This window comes from Talpa occidentalis, unplaced genomic scaffold, assembly GCF_014898055.3.
Source record: "Talpa occidentalis isolate TD23 unplaced genomic scaffold, MPIMG_talOcc4v2.1, whole genome shotgun sequence".
Lineage (NCBI taxonomy): Eukaryota > Metazoa > Chordata > Mammalia > Eulipotyphla > Talpidae > Talpa > Talpa occidentalis.
Genome location: NW_026555331.1, coordinates 35369856 through 35393933, shown reverse-complemented (window position 1 = coordinate 35393933; position 24078 = coordinate 35369856). Strand labels below are relative to the sequence as shown.

Here is a 24078-nt window from a genome sequence, read left to right as displayed (position 1 = left end):
TTCCAACTAAATATTTTCCTCTAGTTTTTATGTATTTTTAAAATTCAAGGGCTCCCTGGTGGCACAAAGGATTAATAAGCACAGCACTGTGAACCTCTCCACAGCCTCTGCAGCACAAGTTCTATCCCTGCCCTGCCAGGGAGCTACCCACATGGCGCAGCAGACCTCTCCTGTCTCGCCCGCTGCTCCCCTCCCTCAGCACTGTATTTCAATCTGCCTATTCTGTTCCCCACTATGTCTCTGGTGGTCTGCTCAACTCCTGCACCTCTGCCCTGTACCCCAGTTCTTGTATATAAATAAATCTTTAAAAAAAATAAAATTCAAGTTTTTAATGCTAAATAAGTTTAGCTACTAATAACAGAAAACTCCCACCACTCTTTTTTTTTTTTTTGACTATTTCAAAAGTTTATTTAACAAAAAGTTCAGTAAGAAAATGTACACGACCCAATTTTCATATCATTGTAAAAAGATGCTGTGGAAGCGGACATGGGGAAGCAACTGATTTCTCTGGTGAACACAGCCACTGCTTATACTCGTTCCAAGGCTTCTAACATGATGATACTATTTCCTCGTATTACCACCATTCCAATATTGTTCTGTTGCCCACTAGTTGCCATCTCCACACACCCATCTATCACAAGATTCATAAAGGGATCAAATCCCCGTAGTATTCCTTGGACATGTCTGCCACCATTTAATTTCAATGATAACTTTTTGTCCATAAATTTTTTCAACTCGGGAGGGTGCGCTTTGCTCATGGTGTCTACTCCCCGGGCTCAGAGCTGCCACCACACGAAATCCACGGCCTCCGTCCCACCCACCACTCTTTTTATAGAAGCATATACAGTGGACTTTTACAGAAAAAAATTTAGGTAGATGTCACTGTCTTTAATCAGTTCAACAAAATGAAACAAAGCTTAAATCAGAAGAGAAATAAAACAAGGTAAAACCAAGAATGAGATATATGTCAACTGGACAACTAGGATGCGCCTCTTTTTGTGAAAACAAGTCACACCAAAACTGCTCCTTCTTAGTCCTGAGTGTTAAATGTAATCAAACTGGGTTTTCTGCTAGCTAGAAGATACTCTTCCAACATGTGAGCCTATTAAAAATATCCTGCCAGAACATATTACATCTGATGATTTGAGAGCAAGAGCATTTTCACAATTTTAAACATAGAAATCTCTAGTCACAAAGGCTTAAAAATTCTCACTAAAACATGGAACTGAAAACTGAAAGTTAATGTAGACAACAAGGGGAAACACCACTACTTTTAGTGAACATCTAAAAACACACTGCAGTAGTCTATAGTGTTTTGAAAAGTTATTCTAATTAGGAAACAGGATATTGCTTTAAATCACAAAGCTGTAAAATTCAAGAAAGAATTGGTATTCAACTAGAAAATGAAATACTACACTTATCTAACCCAAAGAATGCATTAGCACATAAAGCAGTTATCCAAGGACAAAATCCATAAAGAAAAGGAAAAGAACTCTTCAGAGAAACTTGTGAAGCACAAACTTGAGGAAGCACCAAACCACGTTATTGTTGGCTCACTGGTCAACTTTATCTTCCTAATCAACAGGAGGAGTAATTAAGCAGATTTCTTGTTCATGGTCAATGTTTACATCAAGAAAAGCTTTTATAAACACATAAAGAATTTATAAAATAACTATAAATACCTGATCACAGAGAGACTGCAAAATGGATGTGATATATTCATCACACTGTTGACGAATAACACTATCTCCAGGAGACCGCACCAAAGCTAACAGATCCTGGAATATCTCAGTGTATTTTTCATCACCTTTAATAGTTCCATTAATTAGATGCAAAATGGCTAATTTACAAGCTTTGTGGGAAGCCAGAGCATCAAGAAGAGCAAGTAACCTGGTGGTTTGGCTGGTATATTGCTTTTCTTTATCTTCTGAAGTGCTGAAATAAAATCAATACATTTAGTAAACAAAGTTCTTGATTTTAAAGCATTATTTTGACACATATCAACTTATCCAAATGTTATCTAAAACATTTCATTGCTTGGATGTGAAACTTCTCTTGAATTTGTAATTACTATAAAATTTTATAAATTTGGGCTTTTATAATAAACTTCTTAAATCAGAATACTTTATAGTTTACCTTTCAAACACCCAAAATCAAGACCTTCAAGATATCTTGCACATGAAATGTTTTCCTAGTAAAATATACATATATTCATTACGAACACATATGTATGTATATGCATATATTTATAGGTATGTATGTATGTATGTGTCTATAAATACACACATGCTATCTGAGCAGTCTAAATTCTGGCTTCCAAATTCTAAGTGGAAAAAATATATATCTGTGTCAAGAACAACTTGAACAAATTTTTAATACAAAATGAAAATACCTTTGCAAGTCTTCTACAATCAAATCCAACACAGTTCTCATAATCAGAAGTGCAGTTGGTGAGGCAAGGTCACACAATTGAACACAAATACGCCGTAACATGTGCTGAATGGGCTGGCAAGTTGTGCCAGAGAAAGAGCGAACTATTTCTTGGAGCAACTTTGCTTGAACATGAAGGTGCATGCTCCACAATTTTCGGGTGTTGAGTGCCACTGATATATCGTGTGGCTCAATAACCTGTTAAAAAAGTATAATTTGTATGTACATAGATTTTTTTAATATTTATTTACAATCACAAAAAATGTTCAGGAATAAATGTTATGAAAAGGACATCTTTACCACACTCTTAAAACATTTAATTTTCTATAACACAAATAAACATGTTTGAATTCAATACGTCTAAAAAAATCTTATTGTTCTCAGATTAGCAGTCAGTAGAGCAGAGTCCATTGGTGAGACAATCTAGTTAATGGCAAATTCTAACACATGATAAAGGGGGGAGAAGATTTAAAAATAACAAAAATACAATTATACATAACAGCATAATAAAATTCACATTAACAAAAACTTATTTAAAATGTTACCCCCATTTCCTTTTGACCAACTTGCTTCAGTTTTATCTTACCCTCATTATTTTATGTCTTTTTTAGGGAACAGGGATGAGGGTTTTTGTTTTTGTTTTTTTTTTTTAACAAATTCACTGGATTTTAAAAATGTGTTACTGCAGTCATTTATAAGATGCATGTGATATGGAAGTGATACCTGAGTTGTTTGCATGGGCAATGGTAGAGGCAGCAGCTCTGAAAGGAGTATGAGTCCAGAAAAAAATCCCTCAGGAACCTTTAAGATTGAAGAAAGAACTTCTTTTAACATTAAAGACCAAGTATTATTGGCCAGAGTCTCTTCTGATATTGTGAGTTTTTCGTTAACTCCTTGTGTAAAAGTCAGTAAGATATCAATGATATCATTCTGAATTTTTTGTTCATCACTATCCAAACGACCTGAGAGGGGGATAGAGCACAGGAGCATGTGTAAAGTCACAAGTGCTGAAGGAACACGCATGTCCTTAAACTCAAAGGATCCACCTCTCAGGAGTTCCGTTAACATAGTTTTAAGAAGAGTGAGTGTGCAGCGAGCCATTGAAATAGTAGTAACTCTGTGAAGGGTAGTCCCCATGTTGACATGGAGCCTCCAAGGCTGAGTCAGAATACTGTTCAATTTCTGCAGAACCCGAATAAAGGTGTCCATTCCTTCAGCAGAAAAAAGCTGAATAACAGCAAGATTCCATTTCAGGTCTTTCTGTTGACCTTTATAAAGGATAAGGGGAAAAATAATTACTTACATGTTAATAAACAATTAAGAATTCTGAATATTTAATAAGTAATATTTATACTAGGCTTTAGAAAGTTTTTAAGGTATAAGTGGCCACATTACCTTCAACAGGGGGTGGTGAGCATGCCACATTACAGAGAACACGCAGGGCAGTGGTCAGGCCAACTCCTTCTGGAGTCATCAAGTTATCGATATTCTGTAAAAATAAAAATGAACAGAAATTTAATTTCTTGGTACCAATCAGATCAAGAGTAAATTTCAGAGAAGGGTAGTTAAAAACACAGATTTCAACTGAGACTCCCATGGGGCTAGTTTCCCTGCTTCTTTTGGTGCATTCCATGGAATCTTCCTGCAGCAAGAGGTCTAAGATGGAGTATTTTATGCAAAAAGTCAAATTCTATGATAAAAGTCCTATGTTAAAAGCATGTCTGTTGTCCAGATCCAAGTGCACTTGTCTTTTTTTTTTTTTTATTTTATTCTTTCTTTTTTTTTTTTTTTTTTAAGATTTATTTATTTATACAAGCACTGGGTACAGCCAGAAGCGCGGGAGGGTGAGAGAATTCACCAGAGCCAGAGCGGGGAGCAGAGCAGGCAGAAGGACCGAAGTACACTGCTGAGGGGAGCAGCGGGCGGCAGGAGAGGTCTGCGCGCCATGCGGGACCCTCCTCCGGTGGCCAGGGAGCAGCCGGGGATCGAACCAGCGCCACAGAGGCCGCGGGCAGCTTCGCAACCCAGCGCTCAACTGCTGCGCCACTGGGGAGGCCCAAGTGCACTTGTCTTAATTAAAACTTTCAGAAAGATTTAAACTATCAAAATCCAAATGCTTTTCAAGAAAAATTTCAAATTACAAACTTGCATAATTTTAAATTGTAAAACACAAACCTTATAAAGGTTATTTGATCTTCAATACATGTTGCACTGATTAAGTCAACTGATATTAAATTAATAAAATGAATAATTACAAAGTAAAGTGTTAAAAAGTACTAGAGGGGGAGGTATGAGGAAGACAGGGACAAAAGGGGAAGAGGGCCCAATTAACTAAGGTGAAGCACTTATGATGGCTTGATGGAGAGGGTGGTGTGGCATACATCTGAGGAGATATGAACCTATTCCCCTAAATCATACACAGCATTATAAACCAATGTTACCTGATTAAAGAAAATAAGTAAATAAAATTCAGAACATTAAAAAGTATTGACTAAACCAAAGGTAGAATATAAAATGTATGATAATCTATGTTAAGAACTAAAATAGCTCCTTTTCATGTACTCTATTCATCCTCGCTCCCAAAAATGAAGCAATGACTAGATTTTACAACATACTGTGGATGCTAAACCTCTTTCAAATCTAAGAATACAACAGGGAATGTTTTAGTATTACATAATATACATTTATGCTTAAGTTGCCTTGTTTTTATAACTTCCACAAAGCAGCATATAATTTTAAAAAGTTAGAAATAACACTTTAAATATTTTTTAATGTTTTTAAATAAAATTCAGAGGAGAAACTTAAAATAATAAAATTTCTTTCTTTTGTGTTTCTCATCTTAGATTGTTGTGTTCACAATACACATCCTTCTACAACTATACACAATATAATCTTTACGACAAAGTTTAGTAAATCAAGTACACTTAACAGTTACTCCCATTATCTACTTAAGTGACTTATGTAATATTACTATAAACTATCATGCAGTTCTGTAAGATAAAAACACTTTTAAGTTTCTCTTACCTGTTTAACATATTCAATTAGGTTTGGAATGCAGTTAATTTCAAACCTAAGGTTTTTCAGAGGTTCAAGCCACTTGCCAAGTTCTTAAAAACAAAAAGAGAAATTTATAATGTATTTTAAAATAAAAGCCTTTATAACAAATAAGTAAAGGTATTCTTTCCCAAACAAAATTATTAGATCCAGATCAGATCAATAATCTAAATTTTATACAAGGATGAACTCATCTCTAAATGTTTAAACAAACTTTCAAATGAAATCTAAGTGCCTTTCTACACTCGTTTAGAAATAAGAAGTGAGGGGTCTCCCTGGTGGTGCAAGGGGTTAAGCGTCAGCATTATGAAGCAATCCACAACTACGGCAGCACAAGTTCGATCCCCAGCCAGTGAGGTGACCCACATGGCACAGCAGACCTCTCCTGTCTTGCCCGCTGCTCCCTTTAGCAGTGTTTTTCAGTGGATCTGCCTGTTCTGCTCCCTACTCTGTCTCTGGTGAATCCTCTCACTACCCACCCCAGCCTATACCCCAGTTCTTGTATGCATACATAAATAAATTAAAAAAAAAAAAAGTGACTACTCTTAGCTATTTAGTTTCTGAAAACTTAAAAATATATATGTGTAAACAGGATCATCTAATTAAATTGAATTTTTTGCAACAATCAACATATAACATTAAAAAATTTATAAAACTATTTATAAGCTAACATAACACAGTGTTTATTAAGCTAACTGCTGCTTCCCACACCCAAAAATAAAAATCATACACAAAATGTATCAATTTCTAAAGGATCAAACTGGAGGGGGAGGGGTATTTGCTAAGTGCCTGTTCCTGTAACATGAATTTTAAATTTTGTCAATTTCCTAAGTTAAATGCATATTATATATGTGTGTGTGTATGAGTGTGTGTATACGTGTGTGTGTGTGTGTGTGTGTATTGGTAGGGGGTATGTGAGAGTACTGTCTCCATAGCAGTGGTGCCTGTAGCAGAAACTGATCAGGTATCAACCAGTGCCCCCGAAATCAGAGGGGCCACACAGGTTGTTATCTGATAGATTGATAGGTGAACTCCCAGCAGCTGTTATGGGTAGTAAGCTACACCGTCTGTCCCTGAGTGGTAACTCCCACTCATCCTGCCCTGAAAGTGGGATAGGGATTTCCAAGGCTGGCTTGGTCCAGAATCCGGCACCTTCAACACCATCGCTGGGGCCAGGCTGGATTTTCCTTTATAAAATTAAAAGTAACACTATCACCCCAAAATAAATTAACAGCAAACTGATTGTCAAGACAAACACAAATATACCATTTATCAAAACTGAACTCAAAATTCTCCTAGACGCTATGCCATAATATCTATACTTCATCACCAACAATGTTTTTAGAAAAGCATTCTAATATAAAATGTGATATACTAGTTCCAGACATTTTATAGGAATGACTAAAGGAAAGTGAAAATGGTAATCATGTCTCTTCTTGGTTCCACAACCCTCCAAGAGAATTACAAGTGCATATCTGAATATTTTTTCTATATATTTTAAAATTAATTTTTCCAAATATACAGAACATAGAGCTCAACTGACAGATATCAGGAATAAAATAATGATAAACTGTCATGAGGATTAAGTAGTAAAGTATTACTAATACCTTTGAAGATGCTGTGTGCCCTTCTTTTATTAAAGGATCATGTCAAAGTAAAATATATTTCCAACACAGGAAGCTGCGATTACTACCCAACTTTTACTGCCGGTATCACACATAAAATTTAGGACTAAAAAAAGAGGTCACATACTATTTACAATATTTACTCAGCATTATCAAATTTTCTACTTAAGGAATCAAAATAAAATTAAAGAAAAAATTAGGTACTTTAAGTTTTTCAAGACTACTCACAAAAGATCTGCCATAAACTTTATTCAATAGACATTTATATACTTTAGAAAATAATGTTCATTTCATTATTTTTCACTTTTGAGGATAGCACACATGTGTTAATTAACCACAAATGTATTCTAAGTTGTACTATAATAGTGTTGTGCTAAGAAACAAACACAGAAGAAAACACACTCATGCAAATTATAGAAAGCTGAAATTTTGAGTTTGTCTTTAAAATACTTTCATTTTGATTAGAAACTCGAACCAACCACCAATTTCCATGACTTTTCAGGTATTTGCAACAATTTTCTAAAACTCCTTTTAAGAACACCATATAAAACACCTTCATAAAAAGTACTTTCAGGAAGTTAAAAACAGTATTACTAGGTATGTATCAAAATTTGATGATCACCTACACACATTAAAGGTTTTTTTCTTAGCATAGCATAAATGCTTAAAATAATTTCAAGTAGCATACCTTGCAATTTAGCATTATTTTCATCTGCTTTACACAGCTTCAAGAGAGACGCTGCATGCTGTTCTAGCATTTGGACATCACTGGAAGACTGAACCACCACCAAAATAAGTATGCATGCATAATTATAAGCAACTGACTTCTTAGACTTAGAATCCCTGAAACAAAACAAGGTTTTAAAGTTTTTGGTATGAAAACAATTTTTTCAGGAAGAATTCAAACATTTTTCTACATGGCTTTAAAGAGACCAAGTAATTTTACAATGAAATATGACTAACTTCCTAAAAATAAATCAGACTTTAAAGTTCACCTCTAACTCACCAGAAAACACTACTTGAAAGTTTATTATAAGAGCACAGGTATCATGGGGGCTTTAACCCTTGGTGGTGCAAGGGGTTAAGTCTCAGCACTATGAAGCAATCCTCAACCATTGCAGCATGAATTCAATCCCCGGCCAGGGAGGTAACCCACATGGTGCAGCAGACCTCTCGTCTTCCCTCAGTAGGGAATTTCAGTCAATCTGCCTGTTCTGCTCCCCACTCTGTCTCTGGTGAATCCTCTCACCCTCCCCGCACCTCTGGCCTATACCCAACTCTTGTATGCATAAATAAATAAATCTTTGAAAAAAAAAAGAACCATGAAATATTAACAAGTTCACTTCATTAGCAATGAAAGAGTAGGAAGTATACTTTGTCTCCTTTAAAATATTTGTCCAGGGTCTCCCTGGTGGCTGGTGGTGCAAGGGTCTAAGTCTCAGCACTATGAAGCTTTCGGCAGCCACTGAAGCACAAGTTCGATCAATGGCCAGGAAGCAACTCACATTGTGCAGCAGAACTCTCTTGTCTCATCCATTGCTCCCCTCAGCAGTGTATTTAATAGATCCACCTGTCCTCCTCCCACTCTGTCTCTGGTGAATCCTCTCACCCCCTGCACCTCTGGCCTACACCCCAGCTCTTGTGCATAAATAAATTAATCTTTAAAAAAAGTATCTGTCCACTCTAGATAAACAGGAACAAGTGTGATAAATCAATCTACTGCCACCATCACTCAACCTTCCGCTATAGAAATTTTAAGTCAGGGGCCTCCCCGGTGGCGCAGCAGTTGAGCACTGGGTTGCAAAGCTGCCCGCAGCCTCTGCAGCGCCAGTTCGATCCCCGGCTGCTCCCCGGCCACCGGAGGAGGGTCCCACATGGCACGCAGACCTCTCCTGCCGCCCGCTGCTCCCCTCAGCAGTGTACTTCGGTCCTTCTGCCTGCTCTGCTCCCCGCTCTGACTCTGGTGAATTCTCTCACTCTCCCGCGCTTCTGACTGTTCCCAGTGCTTGTATAAATAAATAAAAAATAAATCTTTAAAAAAGAAATTTTAAGTCATAGTTAGGCACAGAAGTCACTGTTGTTTGCCTTTCATAAACACCACCAAAACAAGTCATGTCAACACACTGTTGTGGAACTAGGTACTTGCATGACACTAATTTGTGTAACATGATCCTGGAAAAGGAGCATGTTTTTCTTTTCATATATTAAAACTCCCCTACTGAGCATGCTTTTCAGATGCATTATTCTCAATCCTCACGTCCCCCAACACACACCCCACCAATCCAGTTAAGCACTTCTAAAATTAGAGACGATGAAAGTTTAGAAGGCAAGGGCAAATGGCAGCAAGATAGCTCTCATTACTCTTAAGAGATATATTCCAGGGCCTCCCTGGTGGCACAGCGGTTGAACGTTGGGTTGCGAAGCTGCCCGCAGCCTCTGCAGCACCAGTTCAATCCCCGGGCAATGGGCGAGGATCCCATATGGCGTGCAGACCTCCCCTACCGCCCACTGCTCTCCTCAGCAGTGTACTTCATCAGTCTGTCTGTTCTGCTCCCTATTCTGGCTCTAGTGAATTCTCTCACCCTCCCACACTTCTGATTGTACCCAGTGCTTGTATAAATAAATAAATAAATATTTGGGGGAAAAAAAAAAAAAGAGAGAGAAGAGATATATTCCAGGGTCTCCCCAGTGGCACAGGGGGTTGAGCACAGCACTATGAAGCTGTCCCCTGCCTCTGCAACGCAGGTTCAATTCCTGGCCGACCAAGGAGAATCCCACATGGCGTGGTAGACCTCTCCTGTCGTGCCCACTGCTCCCCTCAGCAGTGCTTTCGGTCTGTCTGCCTGTTCTGCTCCCCACTCTGTCTCTGGTGAATCCTCTCACCCTCCCGCGCCTCTGGCCTGTATCCCAGCTATTGGATAAATAAAAAATAAATCTTTAAAAAAAAAAAAAGAGATATATTCCAATGCAGTCAGAATGCCTTGCATACAAATTAGGAGTACTACAACTATAATCTTTGTCAACACCATGAGAAATCTGAAAGAAGCAGCTAAAAGATCAATTTCACGGCTTTAAACCCACATCTTAGAGATTTCCATCATTCTAATCCTTAATCAACAAGTTATATGCTATATCAAAAGAAAAAGTAAAGATTTCCTTTCAAAAAAAAAAAAAATTCCTTTCAAAGCCCCACCTTCCTTAAAGAAACTAGCCCATTAGTGATGAAGTTTTCCAATATAATAAAAAATTTGAGAACAAAAAATTACCCCAGGGCTTCTTTGGAATAGTACTCCATTAGAGTAATAAGACTTTGGAGATTTTTCTCGAGACTGAAAACATGGCCAACAGCTGATCTTCCCACAGGATTAAAAGTAATCAAATAAAGGTTGTGAAGGGTTCCCAAGAGATCTGAATGATCAGTTTCTTCACTGGCTGTACAACGCTGAAAATGGCTGAACAGTTCTGTAATACACTGCAGTGTTTGAGTTGAGTCCTGTAGCCACAAAGCAAAAGCATCATCAATAACACCATCAGATTGGAGACCTTCCTCTTCATCTTGATCATAAAGGTGACACAGAGCTCGGATCAATAAATTTGTGGATTCATATTCTGACATAAAAAAAAGAAGACCCTTTTGTGACTGTGCAAGAAACTTCAAAACATCTTTTGTGGCTTGCAGCACACCAGGGTGGGCACTTGTTACTGGAATAGACAGGAGCAAGGTAACCAACTCCAAGAAGTGATGACTGTGAAGATACCTGCAAAAAATTAATTGATATATGTTAAGTCAGTGCAAAACATTCTTTTATTCAATATTCACTTACAGGCAAGGTGAAAATTTTAACAGCCATCATCTTTATTATTAGCTTTAACTGCTTTTAAGTAAAAAATAATGCGACTAGCAAGTCTTCTCTTCAACGAGCCAAATAAAAGTGAAAGGACTGTGAGGTATTTTTCCTTAGCTAGCATTTAACAGATGTTCAGTGAATAACTGTTAACAATTTTAAGATTTTATTTATTTTTGTGTAGAACTGGGGTGCAGGCCAGAGTGCAGGGGTAGGGGTGGGTGAGTGAGAGGATTCACCAGACAGAGTAGGGAGCAAAACAAGCGGACTGACTGAAATACACTACAAAGGGGAGTAGTAGGTGAGACAAGAGAGGTCTGCTGTGCCATACATGGGTTAGCTGCCTGGCCTGGGATGGAACTCAGGCTGTCATTGTAGTAGAGGTAAGACTTAACCCCTAAGCCACCACAGAGGCCCGAAAAATTTTCTTTTTCCAGAATCAACCCTGAATTTAAATTCAGGGTCTTGATCACTATGGTTCCATTCTACTCAAGGCATATCATTATATCAGAGTAAGTTTATCTAGGGAAAATATAGTAAATACACTACGGAAAATACATCATTACATCCAAATTTATTACAGGTAATATATATTTGAATTAATTCCTCTAGAGAAAAAAATGCCAAATTATCGACTTGTAGTATTTGAATAGTTAATACTACCATGCATAGCACTCTTTTATCAAATCCAAAAACCATATTTCAGCATATATAGTTTTAATGGAAAAGTCTGAATTAATCCAAAATAGACAAAACTTCTGGTAACTACTTTAGGCATCAGTTCCTTACCTATATGGATTTCCTTCTTTGCATCTGGCCCTGCCAAGGTTAAACTTTCTCTAAAGTTAACTTGTTCAAAATGAAATTTATCCAAATATAAGGAAAAAATATTTTAAAACACTTTTATCAAATATACAAAAATGGGGGAAAAAATCTGTCAAAACATCTCTTAGCTACAAGATAAAACTAAATGTAAATTTACTAATTTTGAGTTAAGAAAAATAAAATTTTAGGGGCCTCCCTGGTGGTGCAGCAGGTTGGGTGCAGTGCTGTGAAGCTGTCCACAGCCTCTGCAGCACAGGTTCGATTCCTAGCCTGCCAAGGAGCAACCCACATGGCGCAGCAGACCTCTCCTGCCTCACCACTGCTCCCCTCAGCAGTGTTTTCAGTCGTTCTGCCTTTTCTACTCCCCGCTCTGTCTCTGGTGAATTCTCTCACCCTCCTGCACCTCTGGTCTGTACCCCAGTTCTTGTATAAATAAATCTTTAAGAAAAAAAAAGAAAGAAAATTTGTGCCATAAATAATAGAAACTATTGAAAATACTCATTTCTTCACATTTGTAGTCATGGAAAATGATAACCAATAGCTTCTGTTAAGTACTTATCAAAATATTACTAAATACAGGCCAAAATTTATCAAAAATTAAAACTGCCCCTTTTTTGGGAAACACCCCAATAACTACTAAAAAAGCAAACAACCTCTTCTCTTAAATTACTTACACAACCATAACCACCCAAAATTCATAGTTTACACTAGAATTCATTCTTGGTGTTGTACATCCTATGGGTCTGGACAGATACATAATAACATGTAACCATCACTGTAGTACCATATGAAATATTGTCATTGCCCTAAAAATATTATGCTCCACCTATTCATACTTCCTTGTCCCCCAAACACTGATCTTTTTGCCGCCATCATAGTTTTGCCTTTTCCAGAATGTCATATACAGCAGGTATACGTTATTTTGACCAACATCATGTCACTATAATGTTGATGAGAAAAAAACAATCCTGACTGACACTGAAATAAATATCATTCAAGGACCTGCTTTCATTATATGTCATTTCATTTAAAATCAGTTTTCAAGAACCTATCAACAATTAAATGAGGCTATACTAATTAGAATTACCCAGCATGTAACTGCTTCTTCACTTATATTACTGCTTAAACTCTACTTCATGAAGTAAGCTTCTACTTCATGATAATAAACACCCCCAAAGGGTGTTTATTACTACAAAGGCAAACAACTATCTTCTCTAAAATTGCAATGCTCTTAAAAGCATCCTTAATCATCTTACAGTGTTTAAAAAAGAGTTAACATGACAGACCTCAAAATGCTTTATTCTTAGAAAGGTTTGCATGCAAGGTTGGCTTGACTGGCATCTGGAAACCTGGATTTTGGCAGGGGTCCTACAATCCAATTGATAAGAATGCTCACTGGGCCTTTACTGTTTATGCAAACAATATGGTTTACACTGAACAACCTGGGAGTTTGGAATTCTGGTATGTACCAGGTACTGGATGCCTATGTGGTAAGATTAGGTGCTAAGATTCTAATAAGTTTCCTCAATGGGCAACATTTCACAAATGTCACAATTTGTTGCTGGGGAAATTAAGCAGATTCTGTATGACTCTACTAGGAGAAGACTGGAAGCTTTTAACTGGTTTCTCCAGGCTTTGCCCCATTCATGTACCTTTTTCCTTTCCTGATTGTGTTTTTTTTTTTTTTTTAATAGAGGCATGTTTTATTTATTTATTTATTTGTTTGTTTGCTTGTTTTTTTTTGTTTATACATGCACTGGGTACAGTCAGAAGCGTGGGAGGGTGAGAGAATTCACCAGAGCCAGAGCAGGCAGAAGGACTGAAGTACACTGCTGAGGGGAGCAGCGGGCGACAGGAGAGGTCTGCGCGCCATGTGGGATCCTCCTCCGGTGGCCGGGGAGCAGCCGGGGATGGAACCGGCGCCGCAGAGGCCACGGGCAGCTTCGCAACCCAGCGCTCAACCGCTGCGCCACCGGGGAGGCCCTCCTGATTGTGTTTTGTTATCTTTTAGTTATATAAATCATATTTGCAAGTACAATGCTGAACCTGTGAATTCTTCCAGCATATTTTGTGGGGTAATCATAGAGAACCTGATATAGGACATTAGAACCATGGCATAACTTTAAACTGATCCTTCCAAAATACAGTATTTCTCCCTCCAAAATTCACTCTCCCTCCTAATTTACCAGTTTTTGCCAATAAAACCACCTAATAAGAAATCTCAAAACATCTTTAATCCAAAGAACACAAAAACACTAATTCAGGGCCTCCCTGGTGGCGCAGCGGTTGAGCGCTGGGTTGCGAAGCTGCCCGCAGCCTCTACAGCGCTGGTTTGATCCCTGGTCTCCAGGCGAGGGTCCCACATGGCACACCAACCTCTCCTGCCGCACTCGCTGCTCCCCTCAGCAGTGTACTTCGTGGATCTGCCTGTTCTGTTCCCCGCTCGGCTTTGGTGAATTCTCTCACCCTCCCATGCTTCTGACCATAACCCAGTGCTTGTATAAATAAATAAATAAATCTTTAAAAAAAAAAAAATACTAATTCAAAGGGATACAGCTGCACTTTATTCGTGCAGCACTATTTACAATAGTCAAGTTATGGAAACAACCTAAGTACTCAATGACAGAGGAGTGGATTAAGATGTGGTGTATATACACAATGGAATACTACTCAGCTTAAAAAAAAAAAAAAAAGATGAACTCTTGCCACTTGCAACAACATGGATGAAAGTGGGGTTATCCAAAACAAAATAAATCAGGAGAACGACAAATACCAGATGACTGCACTCATGTGCACAGATAGACAAAACAAAGGAACCCACAAAACAAACCCTAGAAATATGACTGCAGAATTCAGGCTACAAAGGGGAAAGGTGGGTGAGGGTGAAAACAAAGTGGGCAGGGAGCCCAATGGTCCATGGTAAAGGAAAATGGGTGCTGTGGTGGTGGGTGTGGCACAGTGGACATACATTGGAGCAGGTATTAACCTATTTTCCTAAATCATATACAGTGTTGTAAACTAAGGCTACCGCAATTAAAAAAATAATCTTTAGGGCCTCCCTGGTGGTGCAGGGGTTAAAGTTTCAGTGCTATCAAGCTATCTTCAGTCACAACAAGAGTTGATCCCAGGCCAGGCAGCTAACCCACATAGTGCAGCAGACCTCTCCTGACTCACCCACTGCTCCCCTCGGCAGTGTATTTCAGTAGATCTGCCTTTTCTGCTCCCCACTGTGTCTCTGGTGAATTCTCTCACCCCACGCACGTCTGGCCTATACCCCAGTTCTTGTATACATAAATAAAAGTAAATCTTTAATTAAAAATACAAAAAAAAAAAAAAAGATCTTTAGCCTCATTTTCTCTTATGTTCTAGGTTCTGTTGCCAAGTCCTAGTAAGTGCTCTCTCACAAACCCTCTCACATAGTGTGTCTTTTCATTCCCTATACATACCACTACATTAGGCCAAGTACTTAATACCTAGTACCTAGATCTTCAGATTGGCTTACCTACCTAATAACTCCAATTCCTTTTATTTATAATACATCTTGCACATATAACCTTAGAATACCACTTTGATCATATCAGATCCACAATTCCAAAATATTCAAAATATCCCAACATCCTAAAAACAAAATCCAAATTCGTTAACATGATATTCAAAGTTCTTTATTTCCTAAATCCCAATACCAAGATATACCTCTTCCAGTTATAGGGGGAAAAAACACTTAGCAAGACATCAATTCCCACTTTACCCTCAGTGACTGAGAACCACACTTCTTTCCTTATACTCACTACCCTCAATTATGACTTCACTCCCACTTTATTAAAAATGAAGTGATCAATAAGAAGGGCCTTGGCTCCTTCACTGTCTCCACACTATAAATATATATGTATTTGTACGTTTAGAAGGTTTCCTTTCGCCTGTTCAAAACCAAACCCCTAAACTTGTACTCTCAAACTAACACAAGATCTGATCATTTCGGCTAAAAACAGGTGCATGTTTTAGAGAGGACAAGTACCTCATTTTTCTGTTAATGTACTATGTCCCTATTCAAGGGAAAAATTAATCACAGAAGGATAACAATAAAAACGCCACTTTGCCCATTAGTTAGGAAATTCTTTACAGGCAAAATGCCAAAAAAGAAAGTCTCAAAAATGAAATCAAAATAGTGGTCCATGGTGATGGTCTTAATAATGGCAAAACCTGTATCAATAGATAACTACAGCTAGATGTCAAGAGGTTATTGAATCTTAAAGAAATCTTTAACCAGAGCTGCAAAATTGTTAGTCTCATTTGTTCTGGTTCACAAACATGTTGTATAAACATTATTATTATTACTATCTTTAACTACAGTTGCTATTATTACTTTATACAACGAAATACAGTTCACCCACAGTAACATACTTGTCAGTTTCACTATTGCATATTTTCAAATGTAATCTATCTTTACACAGATATACAATACCTACATTCAGATTAAAAAAATCAACCATATAAAATTGGTATTTCACAATGATTTGTAAAATATATCTCTCAAAACCAAAAATGTCTTACCTAAAGAGAACAGGGTATGGATCATCCCTTTCTGGAGGTCCAGTAATACGTGCCATTGTTGGAAAAGACTTAACAGGAGGTTGGATCATTGTATGAGGGGCCGTTTCCATTAAATGGAAAACTTCTTCTAGGAGGTTAGTAAGTTTTTCTATTTCTCCTTCACTTATATTTGAGGATTCCAAAAGATCAATATCCATTGAAGGCTCCACCTCATTTTCATATTCAGGGTTTGTTCTCTCAAGTCCAGTATCTGTGTCATGATCAGGCTCACTGTGGTTAGGAACTGAAGAAGTCTTCTCGGCTAAATGGTCTCCAAGTCTTTTAATCTCTGACAAGATTTCATAGAAATGGCACTTCTGAAGGATAGCTGAACCAGCTGTGACAACCCTCACAGTCTGATCTAAAAGTATGAGCTCCAAAAGTTTTTGATAGCCACTTTTTTCACCCTGCCTACCTCTTAAAAAAGCTTCCATTCCTTCTGTCATACTAATGACACTGTCCAAAGCTTTAAAAGCATTTAACTTAAGGGAAGATGAGACATGATCAGCAAACAGAAGCTCAAATAACCCATTGATCACTCCCGCTTGTAACAGTCCCATGACTCCTTGAGTCCCACATTCTGCTAGTGAGGACACTAATTTGGTTCCAGCTTTGAGCTGTCGAACATTTAAGGCAATGGGTTGGCGAAGGGCTACTTGTAAATTTAAAGCTTGCATGGTCCAGTCTACCAACTGGCCAAGGGAGTCTTGTTTTGTGTTTTTCAATTGCAAATAACTTAATCCTTTTATTATTAAACTTGGAATTTCTTCTAAAGCTGTTACCCATTTTGCACCTCTATCTTCCCGATACAAATCTAACAGTTCAGTTAACTTCAGTGAAGCTTCTATTGCCCCTGAATTTTCTTTATCTGGACCTTGATCCTTCATTCTACTAATTTCAATTTCAAAAGTAGTCTTGTATGGACAGCTGAAGTATAACAATGGTACAAGCTCTCTGTCATATGGATCATACGTCATAGGAGGAACCGAAGCTAAGTCTTCAGCAGTGTATTCAACATCAAAATTTGGATACTTAAAGGTTTCGCGTTCCAAGTCAGCAATTCCATCTTCATCACTGGATATTTGTTCATAACCATCATCTCCTGAAAATTGCATTATATTATTATTTAATGCAAAAATTCTGGTTAATCATTTAATAATATGGCAAACATAAATTAACAATTTCAACAAAATTAACTTCTCCAGTATCTTATTAACAATTATCAACATTTTGTACTTTCCAATGGGATAATTATGGACCCGCTTCATAAGCAAATTCTTCAACTATATCTGTTTAGCTTTACAATTAACTCTGCCACAAGTATCTTTTCCTCACAGAAATAAAATGGGAAATGTCTCGAGATAACAAAAATACCTTCCAGGAGAGTATTAAGTTTTATCTCTTGAGAGGGTATTTGTAAGTTGGAAAAAAAAAATTGATGAGCTAAGACTATTAACTAAGAATACCATAATTACATATTATAATGTTATACCAAATACTTTCACCAAAAACATTCTAGGTTCTTTTTATATTAATTTCATGTTCCTGAATTTTCACTTTCCTGAATTTACCTGTCATATAGTTGCCTACGACTATATTGTATTTCTATGGAAAATTTCTCCATTTACAATGCCTGGCTTTGCAAAAATACAGCTTTCATAAAATGACACATTGTTTTTTTCCTCTATTTCAAACAACACAGAACCAAAGACAGAATATTTGTTGGTTTTGCACATAACCCTATTATAGACTGGCTATTGTGAAATAGAGATGGGTAACAGCAGTCTAAGAAAAGTGAATGCTTTCAGAGTATTCCTCCAGCACCAGCCCTCTTTTGACATTCTTTTACTCAAAACAATTTAATCCTGGGCCTCCCCCGGGTGGCGCAGTGGTTGAGCACTGGGCTGCGAAGCTGCCCGCAGCCTTTGCAGCACCAGTTCAATCCCCGGCCGCCAGCGAGGGTCCCACATGGCGCGCAGACCTCTCCTGCCGTCCCGCTGCTCCCCTCAGCGGTATATTTTGTCAGTCTGCCTGTTCTGCTCCCTGCTCTGTCTCTAGTGAATTCTCTCACCCTCCTGTTCTTCTGACTGTACCCAGTGCTTGAATAAATAAATAAATAAATCTTTTTAAAAAAATTTAATCCTGGCAATATGCTGATTTGTGAAACAATAAAAACTTACAAAGGTCTCAAAGAAGTCAGATATCATCTAATAAAAATCAAATTTAGGGGGCCTCCCTGATGACCTAGGGATTCAGTCTCAGTGCTATCACCTCTATGACCTAAGTTCGATCCAGGGCCAGAGAGCTAACCCACACATGACCCAGAGACACAGAGACCTCTCCTGTCTTGCCTACTGCTCCCCTTAGCCATGTATTTCAGTAAATCCACCTGTTCTTTTCCCCACTCTTATCTCTGATGAATCCCCTCACCCCCCAGCCCATAACTCTGGCCTATACCCCAGTTCTTCTATATAAAAAAAAAAAAAAATCAAATTTAAAAATATAATTAAATAAAAATTATCAGACTCATTCTCTCTCATCTGCTCTATAAAATGTCCACTGATTAAGAAAACAGATGGGGCCTCCCCGGTTGCGCAGCGGTTGAGCGTTGGGTTGCAAAGCTACCCGTCAGCCTCTGCAGCGCCGGTTCGATTCCCGGCTGCTCCTCAGCCACCAGAGGAGGGTCCTACATGGTGCGCATACCTCTTCTGTCGCCCACTGCTCCCCTCAGCAGTGTACTTCCTGCCTGTTCTGCTCCCCGCTCTGGCTCTGGTGAATTCGCTCACCCTCCCGTGCTTCTGACTGTATCCAGTGCTTGTATTAAATAAATAAATAAATCTTTAAAAAAAAAACAGATGGGCTGAAATCTAAGTACTATTTTCAGGTCAAATACAACAGCTCAAAAAAGGATTATATGATAATCTGGGAATGGGGGAAGCCAAAATGATTATAACTTGATAAAGTATTTGTATTTTGTAAAAGGACTCTGTGATGCTGAAATGATCCTTACATGCATGCAGAATAGTCCTCACAATTTTAGAAAATATTAAGGCAGTTTATCTGTCATTTTGCACAGATACTTTAAAATTACATGCCATTTCTTAGGCATATGAAGAGTGAATTAGCTGAACAGATGTCAATTTTTACTTTCATAGGAAAAATAAAGTCTAATTAAAGTATTGCATAATGCTACCACACATCCCTGAGTAATTAAGACTATTTTCCCTGAATTTCTACAAATAATGTAGCATTACACTAAAGGATCAGGGTGGCAGACATGTTCAGGAATTCCACTCAGATTACAACACCACTCCTTATACTAAAAACAGTCCACCAAGGGCGACTCTGGCGGTGCAAGGGGTTAAGCACTGCACTATGAAGCAATCTGCAGCCTCTACAGCATGAGTTTGATCCCCGGCCGGCCAGGGAGCATCCCACATGGCGAAACAGACCTCTCCTGACTCGCCCGATGCTCCCCAAAGAAGTGTACTTTGGTCAATCTGCCTGTTCTGTTCCCCACTCTGTCTCTGATGAATCCTCTCACCCCCCGCATTTCTGGCCTATACCCCAGCTCTTGTATGCAAAAATAATCTTTTAAAAAAATAAAAATAAAATAAATAAAAACAGTCCACCAAATGCCTAATCATCATCATGTGTTTGTTGCATGATCCTGCTTCCCAAGTCAAAGCTGATGGTATCAAGGATCAACTGATATCAGTAGCAAACCATACACTCTCCGAGGAAATTGGATATGGAACTGATATGTAGCTAGGTAGTTTAGACTGACTGGTTAAAAAGAGATTATACCTGTGGGCTGAATAGAGAGACAACTATTAGCAGACAGAATGGAAAATTAATTAAGAATATATAGGGGGCTCCCCTGGTGGCGCAGTAGTTGAGTGCTGGGCTGAGAAGCTGCCCACAGCCTCTGCAGCGCCGGTTCGATCCCCGGCTGCCGGGGAGGGTCGCACATGGCGCGACAGACCTCTCCTGCCGCGCCCGCTGCTCCCCTCAGCAGTGTATTCCGTCACTCTGCCTGCTCTGCTCCCCACTCTGTCTCTGGTGAATTCTCTCACCCTCCCGTGCTTCCGACTGTACCCAGTGCTTGTATAAATAAATAAATAAATAAATCTTTAAAAAATATATATATATATAGGAAAAAAGATGGAATTCCAGCTCTAGTCAGCATTAAGGCCCAGCTATGTTCTGACCATTGGGTTTCTTGAAAGTTATTTATCTTTCCTATAATTTCTTTCAGTGCTCAAAGTACACAAAGTGAATTCCTAGAACTTAAAATCAAAAAGTCCTAACATAACCCACCTTCACCTTCTTCATCCTCTTCACCTTCTTCCTCTTCATCTTCCTCTTCCTCATCAGGGATACTGTCTACTGTTTGTCGATCATCATCATCCTCATCTTCTTCTTCCTCTACATCAACATCATCTTCATCATCTTCTCCTTCCTCCTGCTGTTCTTCTTCTACTTCTCCTTCATCAGAATACTGACCTTCCTGGGGAACAGAATTCCGATCAGGAGAAATGGGCTCAAAGTAATCTTCTCTATGAGGAGCATCCTCTTCCTTATCACCAGACACTGAAAAATTGAGATTTAAGGTACAGATTATCTTAATGGTTTAAATAACATGAGGTAGCAGGATGATATATCACAACTACTTTAATGACATTTTGGAAAATTTTGATCATATATACCCTAACAGAAAGTATAGAATCACTCATTTTTTAAAAATTTATTAAGAGTATGCATTACAAGTCCTCCCTAGTGGCACAGGGATTAAAGTCTCAGTGCTATCAAGCTATCTTCAGTTACTGCAGCATGAGTTCAATCTCCAGTCAGGGAGCTAATCCACATGGCGCAGCAGACCTCTCCTGTCTCGCCCACCGCTCGCCTCAGCAGCGTATTTCAGTAGATCCAACTATTCTGCTCCCCACTCCGTGTCTCTAGTGAATCCTCTCACCCCCCCAGCACCTTTAGCCTGTACCCCGGTTCTTTTATGCATAAGTAAATAAAAATAAATCTTTAAAAAAGCATATATTACACAACTTTATACAGTAAAGATTACTAAACTGCATTATTTTATGTTCTAATATCATAAACTAATTCTTTTCTTTTTAGCTATTTAGTAATAACACAGATTTTTATCTCTTCCCATATATACTGCTCTTCTGCCAATATGAGTATAACATATTAACGCTTTTTAATTTTTAATTGACATAATAGTGGATTATAACATCATATATAGGTTTCAGGTATATAGCATTATAACTCAACATTTACACACACACACACACACACACACACAAACCATTAAGCTCACCACTGAAAGACTTATTGCATATTTTGCCATAAAATGACTCCTTTTACCCAATTTACACACCCCGTCTCCTGGTAACCACTAACTTGGTCTTAGTATAAAAATTTATTTTTGTTTTATTTCATTCAGTTGTTTTGTTTCTTTACGTACAAAACATTTATTTTCAAGGTAATGTTAGCACAGCTTCAAGTGAATTAACTGATTTTTTTTTTAAAACAGGAAATATTATATACACAAACAAAGATAAGAGAGGGGTAGTCATCAAGCTCTGACTAGCTGAATCTAATTTTTTTTTAAATATTTATTTATGCATACAAGAACTGGGGTACAGACCAGAGGTGTGGGGGGGAGGGTGAAAGGATTCACCAGAGACAGAATGGGGAACAGAACAGGAGGATCTACTGAAATACACTGCTGAAGGGAGCAGCAGGCAAGTCAGGAGAGGTCTGCTGGGCCATGCGGGTCACCTCTCTGGCCAGAGATGGAACTCATGCTGCCATGGCTGCGAATAGCCTCATAGTGCCGTGTCTTAACCCCTTGTGCCACCAGGGAGGCCCAAGAATCTAATTTTTTTTAATCAAAAAGCACTATTTGGGCCTCCCCTGGTGGCGCAGGCGTTTGAGCACAGCGCTGTGAAGCTGTCCGCGGTCTTTGCAGCACCGGTTCAATCCCTGCCGACCCGCAAGGATCCCACATGGCGCAGCAGACCTCTCCTGTTGCTCCTGCTGCTCCCCTCAGCAGTGTATTTCGTCAGTCTGCCTATTCTGTTCCCCACTCTGTCTCTGGTGAATCCTCTCACCCTCCCGTGCATCTGGCCTGTACCCCAGCTCTTGTATAAAATAAATAAATCTTCCAAAAAAAAAATAATGTGGAAATTCCGTACACAAATGTGCAGAATAAAGGGAAAGGATGTTTAAAAAAAAAAAAGAACAATTAATGTTAATGGGGGAGGGCCTCCTCTGGTGGCGCAGTGGTTGAGCGCTGGGCTACGAAGCTGCCCACAGCCTCTGCAGCGCCAGTTCAATCCCTGGCCACCAGCGAGGGTCCCACATGGCACAAAAGACCTCTCCTGCCACGCCCGCTGCTCCCCTAAGCAGTGTATTTCTTCGTCAGCCTGCCTGTCTTGTTCCCCGCTCTGGCTCTGGTGAATTCTCTCACCCTCCCGCGCTTCTGACTATACCTAGTGCTTGTATAAATAAATAAATAAATAAATAAAATTAATAGGGGATAGAGGGAGAACTTGTACTAATTTTATTTCACCTGGCAAAGGCATGGGATCATCTTCATCATCATCAGGTGGAGGAGGACCTGGAGGAGTTCTTGGTCCCCTTGGCTGCGGTCTTGGAGGGCTTCCATTAAACTGATCTTCTTTCTCCCCATCAGCTAGAGTTTTATTAGAGACAGAAAAAGAGAATTCATATTATTAAAGCACAGTAAAATTAATGCATGACAAAAATGCTTATTATTTGATTCAGAATTTATTAATAAGCTTTTCCTTACTGACATCTAACAAATTTTGCTAATTAATCTATACTGAAAAAGTTAGAATTTCTAACTTCCCACATATTAAAATATAATGTAAACACACCTAGGCATTATCCAAGAGAAATAAAGTTTTATTTTCCTGCAGGAAGATGTATGTAAATGCTCGTAACAGTTTTACTGGTCACAGTAAAAAAACTAGGAATTACTTATATGTCCTTCAATGGTTTAATGGTTAAATAAATCATTATACTATGTGATACTACTCAGCAATTTAAAAAAATGAACTACTGATGCAACAAAGTGAATGAACCTCAAAGAAACTGAATGAAAGGAAGAAGCAAATTTTAAAAAGGTACCTACTGCATGATTCCATTTATGTAATATTCATGAAATAATATAATTATAGAGAAGGCCAACATTAGGGATGGATGTGGTTACACAGGAGTAACACCAAGAATCTTGTGACGGTACAACAAAGTATCTTGGTTGTAGTAGTGGTTATGCAAGGATATCCATGATGTAAAATTACTGACAGCTACCTACACACACACACAAGTACATGTATAGCTGATGAAATCTAAACAAGATCTATAGATGATACCACTACCAGCTTTCTTGTTTTGACTCTGGTCTACAGGTTGTAAAGATGCTAGTAACTGAGAAGCTGAGAAAAGGACTTCCCTGTACATTTCTTTGCAATCTCCTGAAAATCTACAATTATTTCAAAATAAAAATATAATGTACAAGTGTCGATTTTAATACAAGTCAGTAAATTTAGCAAAATTTTTGATTAGCCACCATATATGCAGGCACTATAAAGAGAACAGGGACACAAATATAAGTAAAACATACTCCCACAAGGAGTTCAGAGTCATTAAAAAAAAAAAAAAAA

At 38.3% G+C, this 24078-nt stretch overlaps 2 protein-coding genes across 2 annotated transcripts in view; both read right to left on the bottom strand.

The window, feature by feature from the left end:
* Positions 1-24078, bottom strand: part of VIRMA (vir like m6A methyltransferase associated) — a 56135-nt gene that overhangs the window by 14523 nt on the left and 17534 nt on the right. The window contains exons 6-15 of the mRNA XM_037504118.1: positions 22962-23084; positions 20690-20962; positions 16331-17471; positions 10376-10867; positions 7798-7952; positions 5455-5537; positions 3826-3919; positions 3154-3698; positions 2393-2628; positions 1683-1935 (exon numbers count right to left, since the gene is read on the bottom strand). Coding sequence (XP_037360015.1) covers positions 1683-1935; positions 2393-2628; positions 3154-3698; positions 3826-3919; positions 5455-5537; positions 7798-7952; positions 10376-10867; positions 16331-17471; positions 20690-20962; positions 22962-23084 — 3395 coding nt within the window. The remainder of the gene's footprint in view (positions 1-1682; positions 1936-2392; positions 2629-3153; positions 3699-3825; positions 3920-5454; positions 5538-7797; positions 7953-10375; positions 10868-16330; positions 17472-20689; positions 20963-22961; positions 23085-24078) is intronic.
* Positions 374-837, bottom strand: LOC119239499 (small nuclear ribonucleoprotein G-like). The gene has a single exon (XM_037504121.2). The coding sequence runs from the start codon at positions 756-758 to the stop codon at positions 528-530; it is 231 nt and encodes a 76-aa protein (XP_037360018.1). The 5' UTR covers positions 759-837; the 3' UTR covers positions 374-527.